Here is a 19,988-nt window from a genome sequence, read left to right as displayed (position 1 = left end):
TGGCAGCGAAACAGTTCATTCAGCCACATTTACTGCCTTTAAAAAAATCAGGCTGACTTGCTTAAACAAATGTGGTTTCGACTGACAATTGAGATGTACAAACTATGGCATAAGGGGATGACAAGCAGATAAGAAGCAATCCGTAATTTTGATTAAGACATGAACGAGCAAGCTAGGACGGACATAGTCAATATAACTATTTGATCAGCACTTTTTAAATGTACAGCGACAGAATTCAGAACATGGGCCGTTCTTATAGTGTTGTCCCTGTACACCAAGTCAGAACCGAATGATAAATAAAAGGGGCATATAAGCAGACAATGAAAGCTCTTATAATATTCAATGATTACATTTCTCTAAAACAGGTTATAGGCTACATGTGCACCACCAAGTCAGAACAGTAGGCAAAAATAAGAGGTGAAAATAGGCCAAATTTCCGGATTTACAATTCCGAGTTGGATGACCGTAAAAAAACGTATTTTCCCAGTCGGAGCTGTTTTCCCCCCCCCAACTTCCTAGTTGTCTTGAAATCACTAAAGTCAAATTTCACTTTAGCGAGTTAACAGTTTTGAGCACGGCACAAATCATGCTTCATTGACAGCATGGCCAATGTTGAATGTTTATCTTTTTAAGCTTGGAAAAGAAACCCTTAATCCTAGACTTGAGACCACACAGACACTCCACTGAATAGCAGGCTAGTGATTGCTTTGCAATGCTTGCAGTTAGCCACTGATTCCTTCCAAACCACTCATTGTTGAATTTGCCATTTCAACTTGTTGTGTAATGTTTGGCCGATGAGCACCGATAAGTTTTATCTGTAATTTCCCTTCATATGACAAGGATTAAAAAGGATTTGCCAGTAAATTGTCAACTTGATTCATGATGATGACCGCTAGCTAAGATTTTTTAAGTATAATCAGTCCAATCAAAGCTACTGTAGATATAACATGATTTGACGTCATTTTATCAAATGGCCAATGACCTTGAGCCTGCTTGGATGGACACTTCTAATGTAACTCTATGGCAGCACCCAAGGGGCTTGAATTTTCGAGCACTTCCCTTAGACGTAGTTTCTCCATTAGTGACCGAACACTGAGCCAATCACGGCACAACAAGAGAACATTACCAACACCTACTTTACGCTCCGTACTTTCCACTGGCTGCCCCACCACCGCAGAAAGCACTGAGCTAGGCTGGAACACCTGCATTTTGGAGCTGCCTTACTCAAGAAAACAAATCAATTAGATTTTTTTTTACATTGTTTACAAACTGATATGTTACACGTATTAATGTCATAATAAAGTGCAAAACAGGCAAGCCAAAAAAGTAAACACTGTCTTGCTTGGACAGTCGTTGAGGTTATATTTGATTGTGGTCTTTGCAAAATGATCTATTTTGGATGCAGCAGTTGTTAGCTAGCATGCTAAGGCTTATTGATATAGGCTGTAGCAAAAGCTAGCCAAAGAGCCATTTTACTGGTTGACGTTTTAAGTGTTTTTCAAAAAAAAAAGTATAATGCAGTTGATTTGCGATGATGACACAAACATATTAAGCAGGCATTCCTACGAGTCCAATTATAATCCAAAAGTAGTGTGAATTGCACTGGTAAGCAACATGTAGAGATGCTTTTTTTGCTGTCGTTCTATAAGAACTCCTCCTTGTTCTGCCACCAACTTGCACGCATCGCACATGTGCAACAATGTTTGCAAACACAGAAAGGGAAAGGGGGATACTAGTCAGTTGTACAACTGAATGCATTCAACTGAAATGTGTCTTCCGCATTTAACCCAACCCCTCTGAATCAGAGAGGTGCGGAGGGCCGCCTTAATCAACATCCATGTCTTCGGTGCCTGGGGAACAGTGGGTTAACTCCCTTGCTCAGGTGCAGAACAGCAGATTTTTACCTTGTCAGCTCAGGGATTCAGTCCAGCAACGCTCTAACCACTAGGCTGCCTGACGCCCGAAGGGGTCTATAGAAATGAATGGTAAGTAATGTATTGTCATTTGGGAGTCTATTGTAAATGAGAATAGAACGCTTCTACATTAATGTAGATGGTACCATTATTGTGGATAATCATGACTAAATCTTGAATCACGTTGAGTGAGAGTTCGATATCATACCCCTCAAACCCCCCTCAAAAAAAGTATAACCTCCCCTGTTATTATTGGTAATGGTGAGACGTTAAAGAATACAAAAGAAAGAGGGATGCCTAGTCAGGTTAGAATGTTTTGGGGGTAATGTCTTTATGTTTCTCACTCATATCATTATTCACGATTTATTCAGGATTATCCGTAATCATGGTAGCATCCACATTAATGTAAAATTGTTCAGAATTGTTTTTATTTTCAATAAAAGTGATTCTTATTTACCATTCATTTCTATTGGGCACAACATAATCCAATACAAAACCAACACACTGAAAATGCATCCAACGAGTTTGTAGTCGCAAGCTTGATGTAGTCATTGCGTGCTAGGAAAATGAAACCAAATACTATACTTATGACAAGTTGAATATACTATGTGAATTTGTCCTTATACCTATGACACCTTCAAATGGGGGGACTAGATACATAAAGTGCTTACATTTTATAAACGGTAAAACATATTTATGAAAAGAGCCTAAAATAAAAGTTTCAGTATGTACTGTCGCTTCATATGAAACATTTGATCTAAAATGCTGGAGTATAGAGCAAAATAAAATGTTTTGGCTACGCTGTCCATATATGCTTGTAGATATAAACACCATTATCCTGATTCTATCATGTCTGAAGGATTCCTATGTTGATGGGCTTTTCTATTCTTTCAACACAGCCGCTTGACTTTGAGAAGAACAACAAGTACACTCTGCTGGTCACAGTGCAGAATGAAGTCCCATTCGCAATCAGCATGCCCACCTCCACTGCTACTGTTGTAGTGAATGTGGAGGATGTGAATGAAGCTCCAGTCTTCACCCCAGTGGAGAAGATTATCAGGAAACCTGAGGACCTCCCTGTTGACAGTGACCTGGTTCGGTACACAGCCACAGACCCAGACACTGCAAGGAATCAGAAAGTCACGTAAGATTAGAACTTCATTTACAATTTCTTATGTTTTGTAAGATTTGAAGAGGAAAACATTTTTCAAGTGATGACTGTAAAGGTTGTAAGGAATGCTCTTTTTAATATATTTACTACACAGATACAAGATACGCAATGATCATGCTGGATGGCTCAGTATCAACAAAGACACTGGGCTGATCAAAGTCAAGAGCCTCATGGACAGAGAATCCACTTTTGTCCAAGACAACAAATACTCTGTTATTGTTCTGGGCATCGACAACGGTATTTAAATGTTCCCTTTTTCTAATGTTAATATTTAAAATGTAGTAAATGACCACACCCTGAACTTGACCCTTTGAGTGACAGTGCTCTAATTTGGATTTGCAGATGAAATTCCAGCAACTGGCACTGGCACCCTTATCATAGAGCTGGAGGATGTGAATGATAATCCTCCAACCATTGACGAGAGTGTGATCAGGGTCTGCAACAAGGAGTCCTCCCCACAGTTGTTGTCAGTCACTGATAAAGACGGTGCGGGCTTCACTGCTCCATACACCGTACAGCTTCAGGGATCGTCCCATTCTAGCTGGACTGCCAGAATGAACGACACAAGTATGCATAGATTTTTCCCAGAATTACAGTACTATTCCCCCTTTTAAAACAATTGTGTTGTTAAATGTTACCCGTTTTCCATTTCAGAGACTGGCGTTATCCTGACTCTGAAGACTATGTTGGACAGTGGAGATTACACGGTTGTCCTGAGAGTGTCTGACAACCAGGGCCTGCACCATGACAGCACTATCCAGGCCTCCGTCTGTGACTGCAAAGGAGCGGATGTCCAGTGCACCGATAAAGCTGTAGCATTCTGGGAATTCTAGGAGCAGTCTTACTACTCCTATGTAAGTTGTCAATTTGTTTAACCCGGCACTAATGTGTTTAGTAAATGCTGTCCTCGACGCGTACATATGTAATTGTTAATACACAGTGAAGTGCTAGTGTGTTAAAGCCCTGTGTTTATGTTGTGCTCCAGTGTTGTCTCTTCTGCTGCTCATGTTCCTGAGGAAGAGAGGTGGTGAGAAGGAGCCTCAGGAGGACGATGTCATCTACTACTATGACGAGGTGGCGAGGATGACCCAGTGAAAGGGACTCACCAGACTAGCTCAGAACAAGCCTATTAGGTTCTCCCTATAAAGACTATCCGTAAGCATGACATTTATTTTACTGAAAGCTAAATCAGCCTTGGGATTTTTTTGTTAACTGAGATTAATTAACAAGCTCAATAATTGATTTAAAAAATGTTTGATAAACATCTAAGTTTGGGTCTTTTTATCATAATCAAAAAGTTTTTTCTTGCTTGCTTCTGAAGAGTGAATTATGTATATTTTTTAAAAAGTATATCCCTTTAGTACAATGATGGACATGTGATAGGTTGTAATTTATTTAATTAAACTGTCATTCTTTTATTTATTTTTTTTAGCTAAATTATTCAAATTCACTGCTGAGGTACTAGATGGCGATGATTGACTGGAAGAGGTCTGGGTCGATGAATGATGACATTTCCTTGTCCCACAGAACAGATTGTACAAGCTATAGTTAAGCAATAAGGCCTGAGGGGGTGTGGTATATGGCCAATATACCGCGGCTAAGGGCTGTTCTAGACCTCAGCTGAATCTGGTGATGAATGGTGTGGCTGTTGAACAAATTGAGGAGACTAAATTACTTGGCGTTAGCTTAGATTGTAAACTGTCATGGTCAAAACATATATATTCAATGGTTGTAAAGATGGGGAGAGGTCTGTCTGTAATAAAGAGATGCTCTGCTTTTTTTAACACCACACTCCAAAAAAGCAAGTTATGCAGGCTCTAGTTTTGTCTAATCTTAATTATTGTCAGGTTGTGTGGTCGAGTGCTGCAGGGAAAGACAGCTAAGCTACAGTTGGCCCAGAACAGAGCTGCATGTCTTGCTCTTCATTGTAATCAGAGGGCTTATATAAATACTATGCCAGTCTCTCTTGGCTAAGAGTTGAGGAGAGACTGACTGCATCACTTCTTCTTTTTATAAGAAACATGAATGTGTTAAATCCCAAGTTGTTTGCGTAGTCAACTTACACACAGCTCTGACACACACACTTACCCCACCAGACATGCCACCAGGTTTCTTTTCACAGTCCCCAAATCCAGAATAAATTCAAGAAAGCGTACAGCATTACATTGAGCCATTATTGCATAGAACTCTGTGCCATCTCATTTAGCAGCAGGACACCATGGACCCGGTCAACCATGGACAACTTATACTACTACTTACATTGTGGAGATCATTATGAATGTAACCGTTTGAGGTTTGGTAGAAACGTTGACCAGCCTTACTGGACAGACCCAGAGGATGAGGACGGTAGACAAACACAAGGCTCTGGCTCCAGACGTGATCTTGACCTCTGTTGCCGTTCTCCATGACGTGTGCGTCAGCTGACGCCACAGCAGCTCCTAACTATAGCCACTGTGACTCCACAAAAGACCCCTCTCACCCTATAAATACCCTGTAGCCAGGGCAAGAGAGGCACGGACCTGATACCCATACAGCAGCAGATGGGTCAAAAATAGAGGCAGTGGGGCTATTTCTGACCCAGTGTGAATTGGCCCTGGGCAAACTCTAGCTCCTTGGTTGGGCTGACGAGAGCCTACAGTCCCTATCAAATCAAACTTTATTTGTCACATGCACCGAAATCAACAAGTGTAGACTTTACCGTGAAATGCTTACTTACAAGCCCTTAACCAACAGTGCAGTTCAAGAAGAAGAAAACATTTACCAAGTAGAGTAAAAAAGTAATAACAAAAAGTAACACAATAGGTCCCTGGAACGGATGAGTGAAACCTAGAATGTTTCCAATGCTCCTCGCGAGTGAGTTGGCTTTCTCCAATTCCATAGAGCTGTGCCTTGTTGTTTCCCTTTGGAACAATCCCTGGGCCTGATCCAGGTATTCTCCTGCCATTAATTCTCCCTCCCCCATACGGTTTCTCAGCTGCTGGAGATATCACCCCCATCTCCACTTGTCCTGCTACTCTGCTGGATACAGCCAGCGTATCCGCCCATGGGATGATTTGATAGCATAGAGGTCGACGAGTTCCCGTCCATCGAGATAGAGAAGGTGCTTTGATATATTTGTCTAGAGCAGTGGTTCCCAAACTTTTTATAATCCCGTACCCCTTCAAACATTCAACCTCCAGCTGCGTACCCCCTCTAGCACCAGGGTCAGCGCACTCTCAACTGTTGATTTTTGCTATCATTGTAAGCCTTCCACACACACTACGATACATTTATTAAACATAAGAATGAGTGTGAGTTTTTGTCAAAACCTGGATCGTGGGAAGTGACAAAGAGGTCTTTTAGGACAAGGGCACAAATAATAATATAATAATCAATAATTTTGCGCTTTATTTAGCCAGCTTACATATAAAACCTTTTTTGTTCATCAAAAATTGTGAATACCTCACCACAGGTTAATGAGAAGGGTGTGCCTGAAAGGATGCACATAACTCTGCAATGTTGGGTTGTATTGGAGAGTCTGTCTTAAATCATTTTCCACACTGTCTGTGTCTGTATTTAGCTTTCATGCCAGTGAGGGCCGAGAATCCACTCTCACATAGGTAGGTGGTTGCAAAGGGCATCAGTGTCTTAACAGACAAGGCAAGGCAAGATACGTTGAGCGCAGCCCTATCAAGAAATCTGGCAGTGGCTTCAGATTAAATTCAATTTTCACAGAACCGCTTGTTGCAATTTCGATGAGGCTCTCTTGTTCAGATATCGGTAAGTGGACTGGAGGCAGGGCGTGAAAGGGATAACGAATCCAGTTGTTTGTGCTGTCCTTTTTGGGACAAGTTAATAATTATGCTGTGGATTATGTATTAAACGACCCAGACACATCAAAGATACAGTCGTCCTTCTGAACTGAGCTGCAGGACAGGAATGAAACTGCTCAGGGAGGAAGTCATTGGTGATTTTGAAACAGCTAGAGTTCAATGTCTGTAATGGGAAAACTGAGGATGGATCAACAACATTGTAGTGACTCAACAATAATGACCTAAATAACAGAGTGAAAAGAAGAATACAAATATACAAAATGAAATTATTCCATAACATGCATCTAAAGTAATACTGCAAAAAAAACAGCAAAGGAATACACTTTTTGGCCAAAATGCAACACCTTTGGAGTAAATTCAACTCTTCAGTGAATAACTGCCTCATTTTCAAGCATGGTGGTGGGTATGCTTGCAATTAGAAAATACTGGAGTTTTTCAGGATAAAAAGAAATGGGATAGAGAGAAGCACAGGAAACATCCTAGAGGAAAACCTGCTTCAGTCTGCTTTACAGTAGATATTGGGAGATGAATTCACTTTTTGGTGAATGTTCCTGAGTAGCCAAGGTACAGTTTTGACTTAAATCTGCTATAAAATCTATGGCAAGACTTGAAAGTTGCTGCCATGATCCCCAACATCTTGACAGAGCTTGAGAAAATTTTTAAGAATAATGGGCAGATATTGCACAATCCAGCTGTGCAAAGCTCTTATGATACTTACCCAAGAAGACTCACAGCTGTAATCGATGCCAAAGGTGTTTCTAACATGTATTGACTCAGGGAGCTGAATACTTATGCAACAACTATATTTTAGTTATTTATTTGTCTGAGTCTTTAAAACATTTAAGAATTCTTCTTCCACATTGACATTAGAGAGTATTTTGTGTAGATTGTTGACAAAAAAAGGCAAATAAATCCATTTTAATCCCACTTTGTAACACATTCAAATGTGAGGAAATCCAAGGGATCTGAATAGGCACTGTATCTATCTATTTTCAAACTGGTTTCCAATAGGCCAATGTGGCATGGGGTCATACAGTATCAGTCTATTGGAAAATCTGAATCAATGAAGAGTTTTAAAGACCATCTGGTAATAGATCCATTTAGAATAGCACTGTAAATTAGGGATAGTGCCTACAGCCTTTAGACAAAAGAAGAATCCTATATCGGCACCAGGTTTAAGATTTGGGGTTAGCGAGTGGGTCAAAGTTGACATTTTTCCAGTGTATGTTGGCCTATCAGCGCGTCATGGACATACCCCTACTACCTACACCCACATGTCGCCATGGCAACGTTGTCAAAGCATGAGTGCATGCAAGCTCAGCTTGACTTATCCAGCCGGGTGGGGATATCCAGCCGGGTCATGTCTATATGGATATTAATACAAACGTTTAGGCCTGTAAATACTGGATAACCTGTTTATAATAAGCATGCCACTACTCCATTGCTAGTATCATAGTAATACAATCCCAGTTGCCACTTATAGCCCCTGTGAAGACAAAGTGGGGTTATTTTTATCCAGCGGATGCTATCTGGCCTGGTGGGATATTTTTATGAAAGACCTCAGCACAGTCTTGCACCGATACAGAGTGTTGGGCATTTATAAATATATCTTGCTCCTGTAGCTCCCTGACACTTTGTATGAATGCTATGTGTTGCACTTGATACCAAAACCCTGCCACTATGCTGCTGTGGACTAGGGTGGGAGGATTCAGGGGGGTAGTTATATCTGTCCACTTGTTGTGGGAAAAAAGCCCTTAAGTCCTGAAAAGGTGCAGCTTGGTCAAATTTAGAGGCCCGTCAAAATCAGCCAACAGGGCGTTTTCTATTTTCTATCTGTTATCTAAGATTGTTTTCAACCAAGGGGTCTTGCTTGCTCACCACATTCGCTTTCCATGCCCTGACCTTTAACCCCAAAGTTCAAGTTGTCCCATTATTCAAAGGAGTTCATCTTCAGAGTGCAGAGTGATAGTAACTGTAAAACACCTACATCATTTTCAACATTTGACTAATGACCAGCCAACAGTAAAGTTCCTGAGGTTCCAAAATCATATGGCTTGCCATGCTAATTCTATTGTACTTTTACAACTGCGACCTGGCCAAGATAAAGCAAAGCAGTGCGACACAAACATTTACATTTACGTCATTTAGCAGACGCTCTTATCCAACAACTCTGCGAATGTTGTAGAGCATGAACCTACAGGATCGGGTCACCGCCTTGATGTTAGCGGAGAACGACAGGGTGTTGTCCAGGGTCACGCCAAGGCTCTTAGCACTCTGGGAGGAGGACACAATGGAGTTGTCAACCGTGATGGCGAGATCATGGAACGGGCAGTCCTTCCCCGGGAGGAAGAGCAGCTCCATCTTGCCGAGGTTCAGCTTGAGGTGGTGATCCGTCATCCACACTGATATGTCTGCCAGACATGCAGAGATGCGATTCGCCACCTGGTTATCAGAAGGGGGAAAGGAGAAGATTAATTGTGTGTCGTCTGCGTAGCAATGATAGGAGAGACCATGTGAGGATATGACAGAGCCAAGTGACTTGGTGTATAGCGAGAATAGGAGAGGGCCTAGAACTGAGCCCTGGGGGACACCAGTGGTGAGAGCACGTGGTGCAGAGACGGATTCTCGCCACGCCACCTGGTAGGAGCGACCTGTCAGGTAGGACGCAATCCAAGAGTGAGCCGCACCAGAGATGCCCAACTGGGAGAGGGTGGAGAGGAGGATCTGATGGTTCACAGTATCAAAGGCAGCAGATAGGTCTAGAAGGATGAGAGCAGAGGAGAGAGAGTTAGCTTTAGCAGTGCGGAGAGCCTCCGTGACACAGAGAAGAGCACAGAGTTACACATGGAATAAACAAACATACAGTCAATAACACAATAGAAAAAAAGTCTATATACAGTGTGTGCAAATGAGGTAAGATAAGGGAGGTAAGGCAATAAATAGGCCATAGTGGGGAAATAATTACAATTTAGCAATTAAACACTGGAGTGATATATGTGCAGAAGATGAATGTGCAAGTAGATATAATGGGGTGCAAAGGAGCAAAAAAATAAATAACAGGATGGGGATGAGGTAGTTGGATGGGCTATGTACAGATGGGCTATGTACAGGTGCAGTGATCTGTGAGCTGCTCTGACAGCTGGTGCTTAAAGTTAGTGAGGGAGATATGAGTCACCAGCTTCAGTGATTTCTGCAATTCATTCCATTCATTGGCAGCAGAGAACTGGAAGGAATGGCGGACAAAGGAGGAATTGGCTTTGGGGGTGACCAGTGAAATATACCTTCTGGAGCACGTGCTATGGGTGGGTGCTGCTATGGTGACCAGTGAGCTGAGATAAGGCGGGGCTTTATCTAGCAAAGACTTATAGATGACCTGGAGCCAGTGGGTTTGGCGACAAATATGAAGCGAGGGACAGCCAACGAGAGCATACAGGTCGCAGTGGTGTGTAGTATATGGGGCTTTGGTGACAAAATGGATGGCAATGTAATAGACTGCATCCAATTTGCTGAGTAGAGTGTTGGGGGCTATTTTGTAAATGACATTGCCGAAGTCAAGGATCGGTAGGATGGTCAGTTTTACAGTTTTATGTTTGACAGCATGAGTGAAGGATGCTTTGTTGCAAAATAGGATGCCGATTCTAGATTTAATTTTGGATTGGAGATGCTTAATGTGAGTCTGGAAGGAGAGTTTACAGTCTAACCAGACACCTAGGTATTGTAGATGTCCACATATTCTAAGTCAGAACCGTCCAGAGTAGTGATGCTGGACGGGCGGGCAGGTGCTGGTAGCGATCGGTTGAAGAGCATGCATTTAGTTTGACTTGCATTTAAGAGCAGTTGGAGCAACGGAAGGAGATTGTAGGCATTGAAGCTCGTCTGGAGGTTAGTTAACACAGTGTCCAAAGAAGGGCCAGAAGTATACAGAATGGTATCGTCTGCATAGAGGTGGATCAGAGAATCACCAGCAGCAAGAGCGACATCATTGATGTATACAGAGAAAAGAGTCAGCCCGAGAATTGAACACTGTGGCAACCCCATAGAGACTGCCAGAGGTCCGGACAACAGGCCTTCCGATTTGACACACTGAACTCTGTCTGAGAAGTAGTTGGTGAACCAGGCGAGGCAGTCATTTGAGAAACCAAGGCTTTTGAGTCTGCCACTAAGAGTGTGGTGATTGACAGAGTTGAAAGCCTTTGCCAGGTCTATGAATACAGCTGCACAGTATTGTCTCTTATCGATGGAGGTCTAGATATTGTTTAGGACCTTGAGCGTGGCTGAGGTGCACCCATGACCAGCTTGGAAACCAGATTGCATAGCGGAGAAGGTACGGTGGGATTCGAAATGGTCGGTGATCTGTTTGTTAACTTGGCTTTCAAAGACCTTAGAAAGGCAGGGTAGGATAGATATAGGTCTGTAGCAGTTTGGGTCTAGAGTGTCTCCCCCTTTGAAGAGGGGGATGACCGAGGCAGCTTTCCAATCTTTGGGGATCGATACGAAAGAGAGGTTGAACAGGCTAGTAATAGGGGTTGCAACAATTTCGGCTGATCATTTTAGAAAGAGAGGGTCCAGATTGTCTAGTCCTGCTGATTTGTAGGGGTCAAGATTTTGCAGCTCTTTCAGAACATCAGCTATCTGGATTTGGTTGAAGGAGAAATGGGGGAGGCTTGGGCAAGTTGCTGTGAAGGGTGCAGGGCTGTTGACCAGGGTAAGGGTGGCCAAGTGGAAAGCATGGCCAGCCGTAGAAAAATGCTTATTGACATTCTCAATTATTGTGGATATATCGGTGGTGACAGTGTTTCTTAGCCTCAGTGCAGTGGGCAGCTGGGAGGAGGTGCTCTTATTCTCCATGGACTTTACAGTGTCCCAGAACTTTTTTGAGTTTGTGCTGCAGGATGAACATTTCTGTTTGAAAAAGCTAGCTTTTGCTTTCCTAACTGCCTGTGTATATTGGTTCCTAACTTCCCCGAAAAGTTGCATATCGCAGGGGCTATTCGATGCTAATGTAGTACGCCACAGGATGTTTTTGTGCTGGTCAAGGGCAGTCAGGTCTGGAGTGAACCACTGGCTATATCTGTTCCTGGTTCTACATTTTTTGAATGGGGCACGCTTATTTAAGATGGTGAGGAAAGCCCTTTTAAAGAATAACCAGGCATCGTCTGCTGACTGAATGAGGTCAATATCCTTCCAGGATACCTGTACAGTATGTGTGTGCTGCCATTCAGTAACACACTTTCTCTCTGATATAATGGAAGAGGCCTGGTCTGCACAGCATCAGTGGCTGACCCATGCCTGGTTCCCAGGCCCCAGTATGGGGATGGATAGGGAGGGAAGGGGGTTCAAGGGCCAGGTGTTTTGGGGACAGGTGAGCGCTGGACTACAATGGTGGTCACTCTCAAGGGTGGAAGATTACTACGACTGATGCACTCTAGATTAATAATCCCATATTTAATGACAAACGGCAAGATGATGAACTCATTCTTTTTTATAACATATAATTCTGATGTAAAATAATTAGGTTGATTATGCAAATACACCAAAGCCTTCTTTCTTCATTATAAGAAAGGTTATTGTAGTGTCCCTTGTCATTTCTTCCTCTTGGGGTGAGTGAAGTGTTTTTTCTTGACTGTTTTCACACACTATGACACCAGTCACCCTTAAAACCTGCAGAGGTGAAACACAAACAGAGGATCTTAGAGATGACAACGGGTAATGAGGAGAATGTTTTCAAACAGTCTGAATAGCGTGTGTGGAGTTTGAAAGGTCTTTATAACCAAGCCTCGGTTATATTAACATAACACAACAAACGCCACCAATCCATAGCTCAATCAAAAACATCCTCCAGTGTGGCCCAGGTCACAGGGGCTGCCTTCGGCTCTGTTTAGACTGTGGTTAATTGGACCACTTCACATTGAGTAACTAATGTGTAGGACCCTCATGTCCTCTTAAAGACTATCCCAGACCATAGCAACACCGCAAACACTTGCTCAAAACACAAGTGCCTAAATTTAACAGCTGGACAATCCCATAGCCATTCACCTGGCACCCAGCTTCTGTCCCATGTAGAAAGGAAGACAATGACATTATCATTATTAATAGGTCCACCACAGAGTAAAGGTCTGAGTGTGAGAGAAGTTTGCTTCAGGTGCTGCCCCTGTCTCCAGACACCAGACCGGTTAAGAGGCTCTGCATGCTTGTCGCCCGTCTTCCATCACCTCAATGCTGCAGTGTTGTCTAAGAAGGCCCCTGTCGCCTTCCATTTAGAGCACCTCCAAAGACAGGCATCTCCCTGGCAACCAGTGGTTGTTTACAGTCCGCTTGGGTCCACAGTGAGCTCTGGGTCCCACATTCTCCTGTTGAAAAAGGCCCCCACTAAAAGAGATTGTCAGCCCTCTATTCACTGCCAGTAATTATGCGCTGTACCCCATGTCTCACACCTCCCTGTGTACACTACTTGTTACATACCAGAAGACAGGGATCTTCTCCTGACAATACTCCTGATTAAAGAAAGGTAAAATAAAATTGTAAAACAAACTGAGAAAACCATCCCAGATGTACAAAAGTGTGGCAAACAAAAATTGACTCTCGGCTTAGTTAAAGTGTTTCTGGAGATAATACAGTTGAAGTCAGAAGTTTACATACACCTTAGCCAAACACATTTAAACTCAGTTTTTCACAATTCCTGACATTTAGTCCTAGTAACAACTCCCTGTCTTAGGTCAGTTAGGATCACCACTTTATTTTAAGAATGTGAAATGTCAGAATAATAGTAGAGAGAATAATTTCTTTCAGCTTTTATTTCTTTCATCACATTCCCAGTGGGTCAGAAGTTTACATACACTCAATTAGTATTTGGTAGCATTGCCTTTAAATTGTTTAACTTGGGTCAAACGTTTCGGGTAGCCTTCCACAAGCTTCCCACAATAAGTTGGGTGAATTTTGGCCCATTCCTCCTGACAGAGCTGGTGTAACTGAGTCAGGTTTGTAGGCCTCCTTGCTCGCACACGCTTTCTCAGTTCTGCCCACAACTTTTCTACAGGATTGAGGTCAGGGCTTTGTGATGGCCACTCCAATACCTTGACTTTGTTGTCCAAGCTTTATCTTCCTGACTGATGTCTTGAGATGTTGCTTCAATATATCCACATAATTTTCCCTCTCATGATGCCATCTATTTTGTGAAGTGCGCCAGTCCCTCCTGCAGCAAAGCACCCCCACAACATGATGCTGCCACCCCTGTGCTTCACGGTTGGGATGGTGTTCTTCGGCTTGCAAGCCTCCCCATTTTTCCTCCAAACATAACGAAGGTCATTATGGCCAAACAGTTCTATTTTTGTTTCATCAGACCAGAGGACATTTCTCCAAAAAGTACGATCTTTGTCCCCATGTGCAGTTGCAGGTAGACCTTGAAATACATCCACAAGTACACCTCCAAATGACTCAAATTATGTCAATTAGCCTATCAGAAGCTTCTAAAGCCATGACATCATTTTCTGGAATTTTCCAAGCTGTTTAAATGCACAGTCAACTTATTGTATGTAAACTTCTGACCCACTGGAATTGTGATACAGTGAATTATAAGTGAAATAATCGGTCTGTAAACAATTGTTGGGAAAATGACTTGTGTCATGCATAAAGTAGATATCCTAACCGACTTCCCAAAACTATAGTTTGTTAACAAGACATTTGTGGAGTGGTTGAAAAACGAGTTTAAATGACTCCAACCTAAGTTTATGTAAACTTCCGACTTCAACTGTACATCCTTATTTGATAGACATCGACATGTTAAAATGTAAATTACATTTAGGCTACAAGGGTTTAATCACAAATGAAATGTGTAAAGTATTAACAAGACATGTAGCTAGTTTTGCTAGACATTTTATAGATAAAAGGATAAGTAGCATGATGTTTTAAAATATGTGCGTGCTGTTCTCCCAGTAAACAACAGCTGATTCAAATGGGGTGTGACAGATCTCAAAACTCTTCCACAAAGGACTCAGGTAGGATGATCTTGTGCTTCCTCTCCGAGCAGAGGCAATCAAGCAGGCGAGGACACTCCTCCATTCGCCTAATTAATTGGTCTTTTCTCAATTAGTTTTGTTCAAGTCCTGCGTCATCTCTCCTGCGTATTCTCTCCCCTCATTTTGAAAAAGGTCAAACGTAATCGAGGAGGAGGGGTAAGGAGAGTCAACTTGGATGAAAATGCGCTTGTATGAAATAAGATATCCTTTTCCACTCGCGCGTCATCAGAAAAATTACGTTTACAGTGTTGGATCCCAAAATAAATGTGTAAAGTCATAAAAACAAATTAAGTCAGTTGTGAAAGACATTGGAATTAGTAACGTCATACGTTTTGCAAAATCTTAACATATTGTACATTTTGCTAATTCGTAACGTATAGTACATTTAGGAAATTCGTAACATCATACGAAGTGTAATTCATAACACATCAAACGAAATGGATGATGGACATCCACAAATAATACATACACCATTTAGTAAATGTTACATTTCATATTGTATCATTGATATAATTACTGAATAATATGAAATGCTCTGAGACCAGGTTGGGTCACAGAGGAAGGATGGAGGAGTTGAGGATGGTGTTTTGTCCAAACGAGAATCTTCCTACAATCTCTCCACACCTGGGATTCAAACCAGCAACCCTGTTTTCTGGCTTCAGTTAGAACTGTTTCAAAAAGAGTGCCTGTCGAAACCATGGACCTTTAGATCTTTGGACACTGTGTTAACTAACCTCCAGACGAGCTTCAATGCCATACAACTCTCCTTCCGTGGCATCCAACTGCTCTTAAATTAAAGTAAAACTAAATGCATGCTCTTCAACCGATCGCTGCCCACACCTGCCCGTCTGTCCAGCATCACTAGTCTGGACGGTTCTGACTTAGAATATGTGGACAACTACAAATACCTAGATGTCTGGCTAGACTGTAAACTCTCCTTCCAGACTCACATTAAGCATCTCCAATCCGAAATTAAATCTAAAATCAGCTTCCTATTTAGCAACAAAGCATCCTTCACTCATGCTGCCAAACATACCCTCGTAAAACTGACCATCCTACCGATCCTCGACTTTAGCGATGTCATTTACAAAATAGCCTCCAACACTCTACTCAACAAATTGGATGCAGTCTATCACAGTGCCATCCGTTTTGTCACCAAAGCCCCATATACTACCCACCACTGCGACCTGTACGCTCTCGTTGGCTGGCCCTCGCTTCATACTCGTCGCCAAACCCACAGGCTCCAGGTCATCTACAAGTCTTTGCTAGGTAAAGCCCCGCCTTATCTTAGCTCACTGGTCACCATAGCAGCACCCACCCGATGCATGCGCTCCAGCAGGTATATCTTACTGGTCACCCCCAAAGCCAAATCCTCCTTTGGCCGCCTTTCCTTCCAGTTCTCTGCTGCCAATGACTGGAACGAACTGCAAAAATCACTGAAGCTGGAGACTGATATCTCCCTTACTAGCTTTAAGCACCAGCTGTCAGAGCAGCTCACAGATCACTGCACCTGTACATAGCCCATCTGTACATAGCCCATCTGTAAATAGCCCATCCAACTACCTCATCCCCATACTGTATTTATTTTTCTTGCTATTTCTACTGTATTATTGACTGTATGTTTGTTTATTTCATGTTTAACTGTGTTGTTGTATGTGTCGAACTGCTTTGCTTTATCTTGGCCAGGTCGCAGTTGTAAATGAGAACTTGTTCTCAACTAGCCTACCTGGTTAAATATAGGTTAAATAAATAAAAATCAGTCTAAGCTCTCCCAAGTGAGCTATTTCGGCTGCATTTATTAAACTGACCCCATATCAATTACTCATACTTTTCTAAGGTCTGGGGTTGGCTGCCAGGACGATGAATATTTTCTACTCATTTTTCTCCAACAGCGAGTGACAAATGCCCCCACATGGTTGGAATAATCACTCACACGTTCTTTTTCAAACTGCTAGAAAGACAATGCTGCCAGCTGCTGGTCCCCTGGCAAACTCACACATATCTCTTGTTAGAATTTGTATTAAAATTAGGTTAATTTTACTTACTACAGGTACAAAAAGGAGCCTCCGTTGATCGGGAGTCTTTTTGCTAACAGCCACAGGCTCGCAATGTGTAATGGAAGTTCGAGAACTGCTCAGATAAAATGACCTGTTATTTCATCCATTGTCCATGAGAGGGTGGTAGTGAACACATCAAACGTCCACCTACCCTTCAGGATGACGCAATATTAATGTGGTCTAACTCACCCATTCATTCTTTAAAGTATTGCTTACAAACATCATTTTAACGCATTCTTTGAAAACAAAGTTCTCCTTTTATTTTGTCTAATCATAACTGGATGTAGGTATCATTTCTATTGAATAAAGGCATTTTACATATTTTTTATTTGTGTATTTTTCTGCTGAATTGTCTAAACGTAAAACACATAGCAGAGGATGGTTTCGATCCATCGACCTCTGGGTTATGGGCCCAGCACGCTTCCGCTGCGCCACTCTGCTGTCTGTTACAATGGGGCCTAAATGTAGCTTTTAACCCTTTGGGACCAACTATTGCGTATGCAACGAAGATCTGAGGGTCCCTGATGAGAATTTGAAAAGAATACTTCTTTCACTGCCATAGTAAAATAAGTATAGACAAAATGCATATTATTAAACTAACTTATTAATTTTATATCAAGTCATTTATTTACAACCACATTTAAGATAAGTGAGAAAAAACAACTCAAATGCTATTTCACATATTTTATACTATTTTGGACAAATATGAAATAAGGCATCTGATGAAAATCCAATACCACAAGTATTATAATTTTCCCCCAGACGTATGTTATAAACAATGGCCTTTCTTATTCAGTGTCAGGGCCACTTCCCCAGTTGTTAGGCTTACATTTGGTACTTTTACATTTTATTTGAGAAACAATTCCTCTGTTCTCTTTGCAAATGCCATTAATATCAGGTATATTTTCAATGAAATAAGATATGACCTTGTGTTTTATTGCTTTACTTGAATAATAAAGGATACAATGCTTGTCTATTATAGTGCAAAACTGAAGGTCTAATGAAGATATAACTATAGTGTGTGTTTAGTATTTCTGCCTACAACAGACACAAACATGATACAATGGATTTCTATTAGATGAAAATAATACAATGGCAGCATAGGAGATACATTTGCCATTTACTCAACATAAACAGAACAACCAGTCCAGTTAGCATGTCAGGAGAGAAACATTAAGCCTACTCCTGGACTAAGGAGAATTTTCTATTGATCCATCAGGAGGGTCAGCCTGTCCTTGCATTGGATATCAGACACTGGTTGACCACCTCCAGAAGCTGGGAGTTCTCGAGTGCAGCGGCCACTCTCTCTTTGTCTGCCAGCTGTTTGTTGACTGGAACAAAAGCAAAAACCAAGGGTTTAGTTAGGGGCAATTCCACAGTAACTGAGTGATGCTGACACTTAGATATTTCACTTTAAGATATGTTAAACAAAACCCAATGATTGCAAAGTTAAACAACCCATACAACTCTATGCAAAAGGACTACTTTTACAATTTCCACAAAAACACATTTACTTCAATAACAGTGCAGATGCAAAGTTCCATAATAGAATGACAGCAAAAAGCACAAATTTTCTGTGGAAATTGTTAAAAAGTAGGCCTTGTGGATAAAGTGGTATGGTTTGCTTAACTTTGCATTCATTGGTTTTTGTTTGACATTGTTTAAAGTGAAAAATCACAGGCTCAGTATCACTGTTACTGTGGAATTGATATTAGGGCTTCTCAAAAGGGGTAGTCTACAATAGTCGTCTTGAAGGTGTGATTGTTGGTCTCAGCCTCAATGTTGAGTTACTTCAGAGGCATGTCACTTTACCTGCATCTTCTGAGGCATGCGTCCCAGGAGTGATGTGCACATCAATCTGCAGAGATATTAGGCATAGACGGTACATGACCCACTATATTAAATGTTAAGACAATTAATATTAAAGCTTGCTCTCACAGCTCACAAGAAGCAGACTTAAATGATTTCACCCACCTTAAACCTTTCTGGTAGGGACCGCAGAAGCTTGACTTTGATGGACAGGCCTATGAGAGTTGCCATGCTGCAGTGGGGTATAGTGGGGGTGAACTCCACACCCACCGTGTTCTCTTGGTCATCTACCTGTAAAGAAAAATAAAATTGGTTTTATTAGGCTAACACAGTATAGGCTATCTGCTGTCCTTTGTAGCTACACAAGTATATCTGTGTCGAACTTCTAACTGGGAAAAAGTTGTGAAAGAAGTTTAACTCACGCGCACTCGCACTTGTTCCACGACATTCAACTCCTCGAGGGACAGTGGGTGTTCAGGATCATTAATGGATCTGATGAGATGTAGCACGGGTTAAGGTGAAACCTGACAACACAATGTTGAGTAATTATCTTTATTGAATGAATGAAGCATCATATGCGAAGTTGATTGGTATGACATTGGAAGCTCAATTAATGTATATTTTAACTAGCTACACCGAAAGGATATCAAATATTTCTCTGTCGTCGATGGGATCAGCAACATTTTCGTCCTCGTCATTTGCGGTCTGAAGTCTCTCGCCTGTTCGTTGAAAAATCAAGGGATTTGCGTTCTCTAGACGTGTCCCCCCTGACATTTGTGATGTTGCAATTACAGAAATACGGTATATTTGTTTACGTTATCGTTTTTTACTCTGGACCACGGGAGTGAACGATCGACTTCCGGAAACGGTAGACGTCAAAACGTACGCAGGCGCATCCCTGCGATTTAGTGTCATCTTGGATTTCCAGATGTATCCAGCAGGTGGCAGCATTCTCATCTTAAATTCTGTAATGTTACTGCGTGAACTACAAGGTTAATCTATAAATGGTAAAGTTACACAGAAGCAAGAAAATAATGATCCAAGTAAAACAATGTTAATACTAAAATGTTTCATAAGTAACAGCAATTCAATTAGCCCTCTTACACGTGTATTGTGAATCCCAGGAAAGCAGCTTTTTACCATAGACTCAAATGATAAGCTCTAGCTAATATCTTTAGTAGCAGTATAAGAACATATGACTCAGAATACCA

The 19,988-nt window shown here is 41.7% G+C and overlaps 2 protein-coding genes and 1 non-coding gene across 4 annotated transcripts in view; 1 reads left to right on the top strand and 2 right to left on the bottom strand.

The window, feature by feature from the left end:
• The window catches only part of LOC115167390 (B-cadherin), a 57,774-nt gene that overhangs the window by 13,697 nt on the left and 24,089 nt on the right, over window positions 1-19,988 (top strand). The gene's annotated exons all lie outside the window — the stretch shown is intronic.
• Window positions 17,338-17,409, bottom strand: trnam-cau (transfer RNA methionine (anticodon CAU)). The gene has a single exon. It is a non-coding gene; the product is annotated as a tRNA-Met (tRNA).
• Window positions 17,560-19,648, bottom strand: LOC115167391 (cytosolic iron-sulfur assembly component 2B-like). 2 transcript variants are annotated; one of them, XM_029721785.1, is made up of 5 exons: window positions 19,425-19,648; window positions 19,200-19,279; window positions 18,943-19,068; window positions 18,781-18,862; window positions 17,560-18,299 (listed from the first exon to the last, which is right to left on the bottom strand). In XM_029721785.1, exons 1-5 carry the CDS (start codon window positions 19,549-19,551, stop codon window positions 18,193-18,195), a joined length of 522 nt encoding a protein of 173 aa, XP_029577645.1. In that variant the 5' UTR covers window positions 19,552-19,648; the 3' UTR covers window positions 17,560-18,192. The 2 variants fall into 2 exon arrangements, with proteins under 2 accessions (XP_029577645.1, XP_029577646.1); XM_029721786.1 differs by having other exon boundaries at window positions 18,781-18,826; window positions 19,425-19,641.

This window comes from Salmo trutta, chromosome 29 (genome assembly GCF_901001165.1).
Source record: "Salmo trutta chromosome 29, fSalTru1.1, whole genome shotgun sequence".
Taxonomy (NCBI): domain Eukaryota; kingdom Metazoa; phylum Chordata; class Actinopteri; order Salmoniformes; family Salmonidae; genus Salmo; species Salmo trutta.
This window is presented reverse-complemented; position numbering and strand designations above follow the sequence as displayed.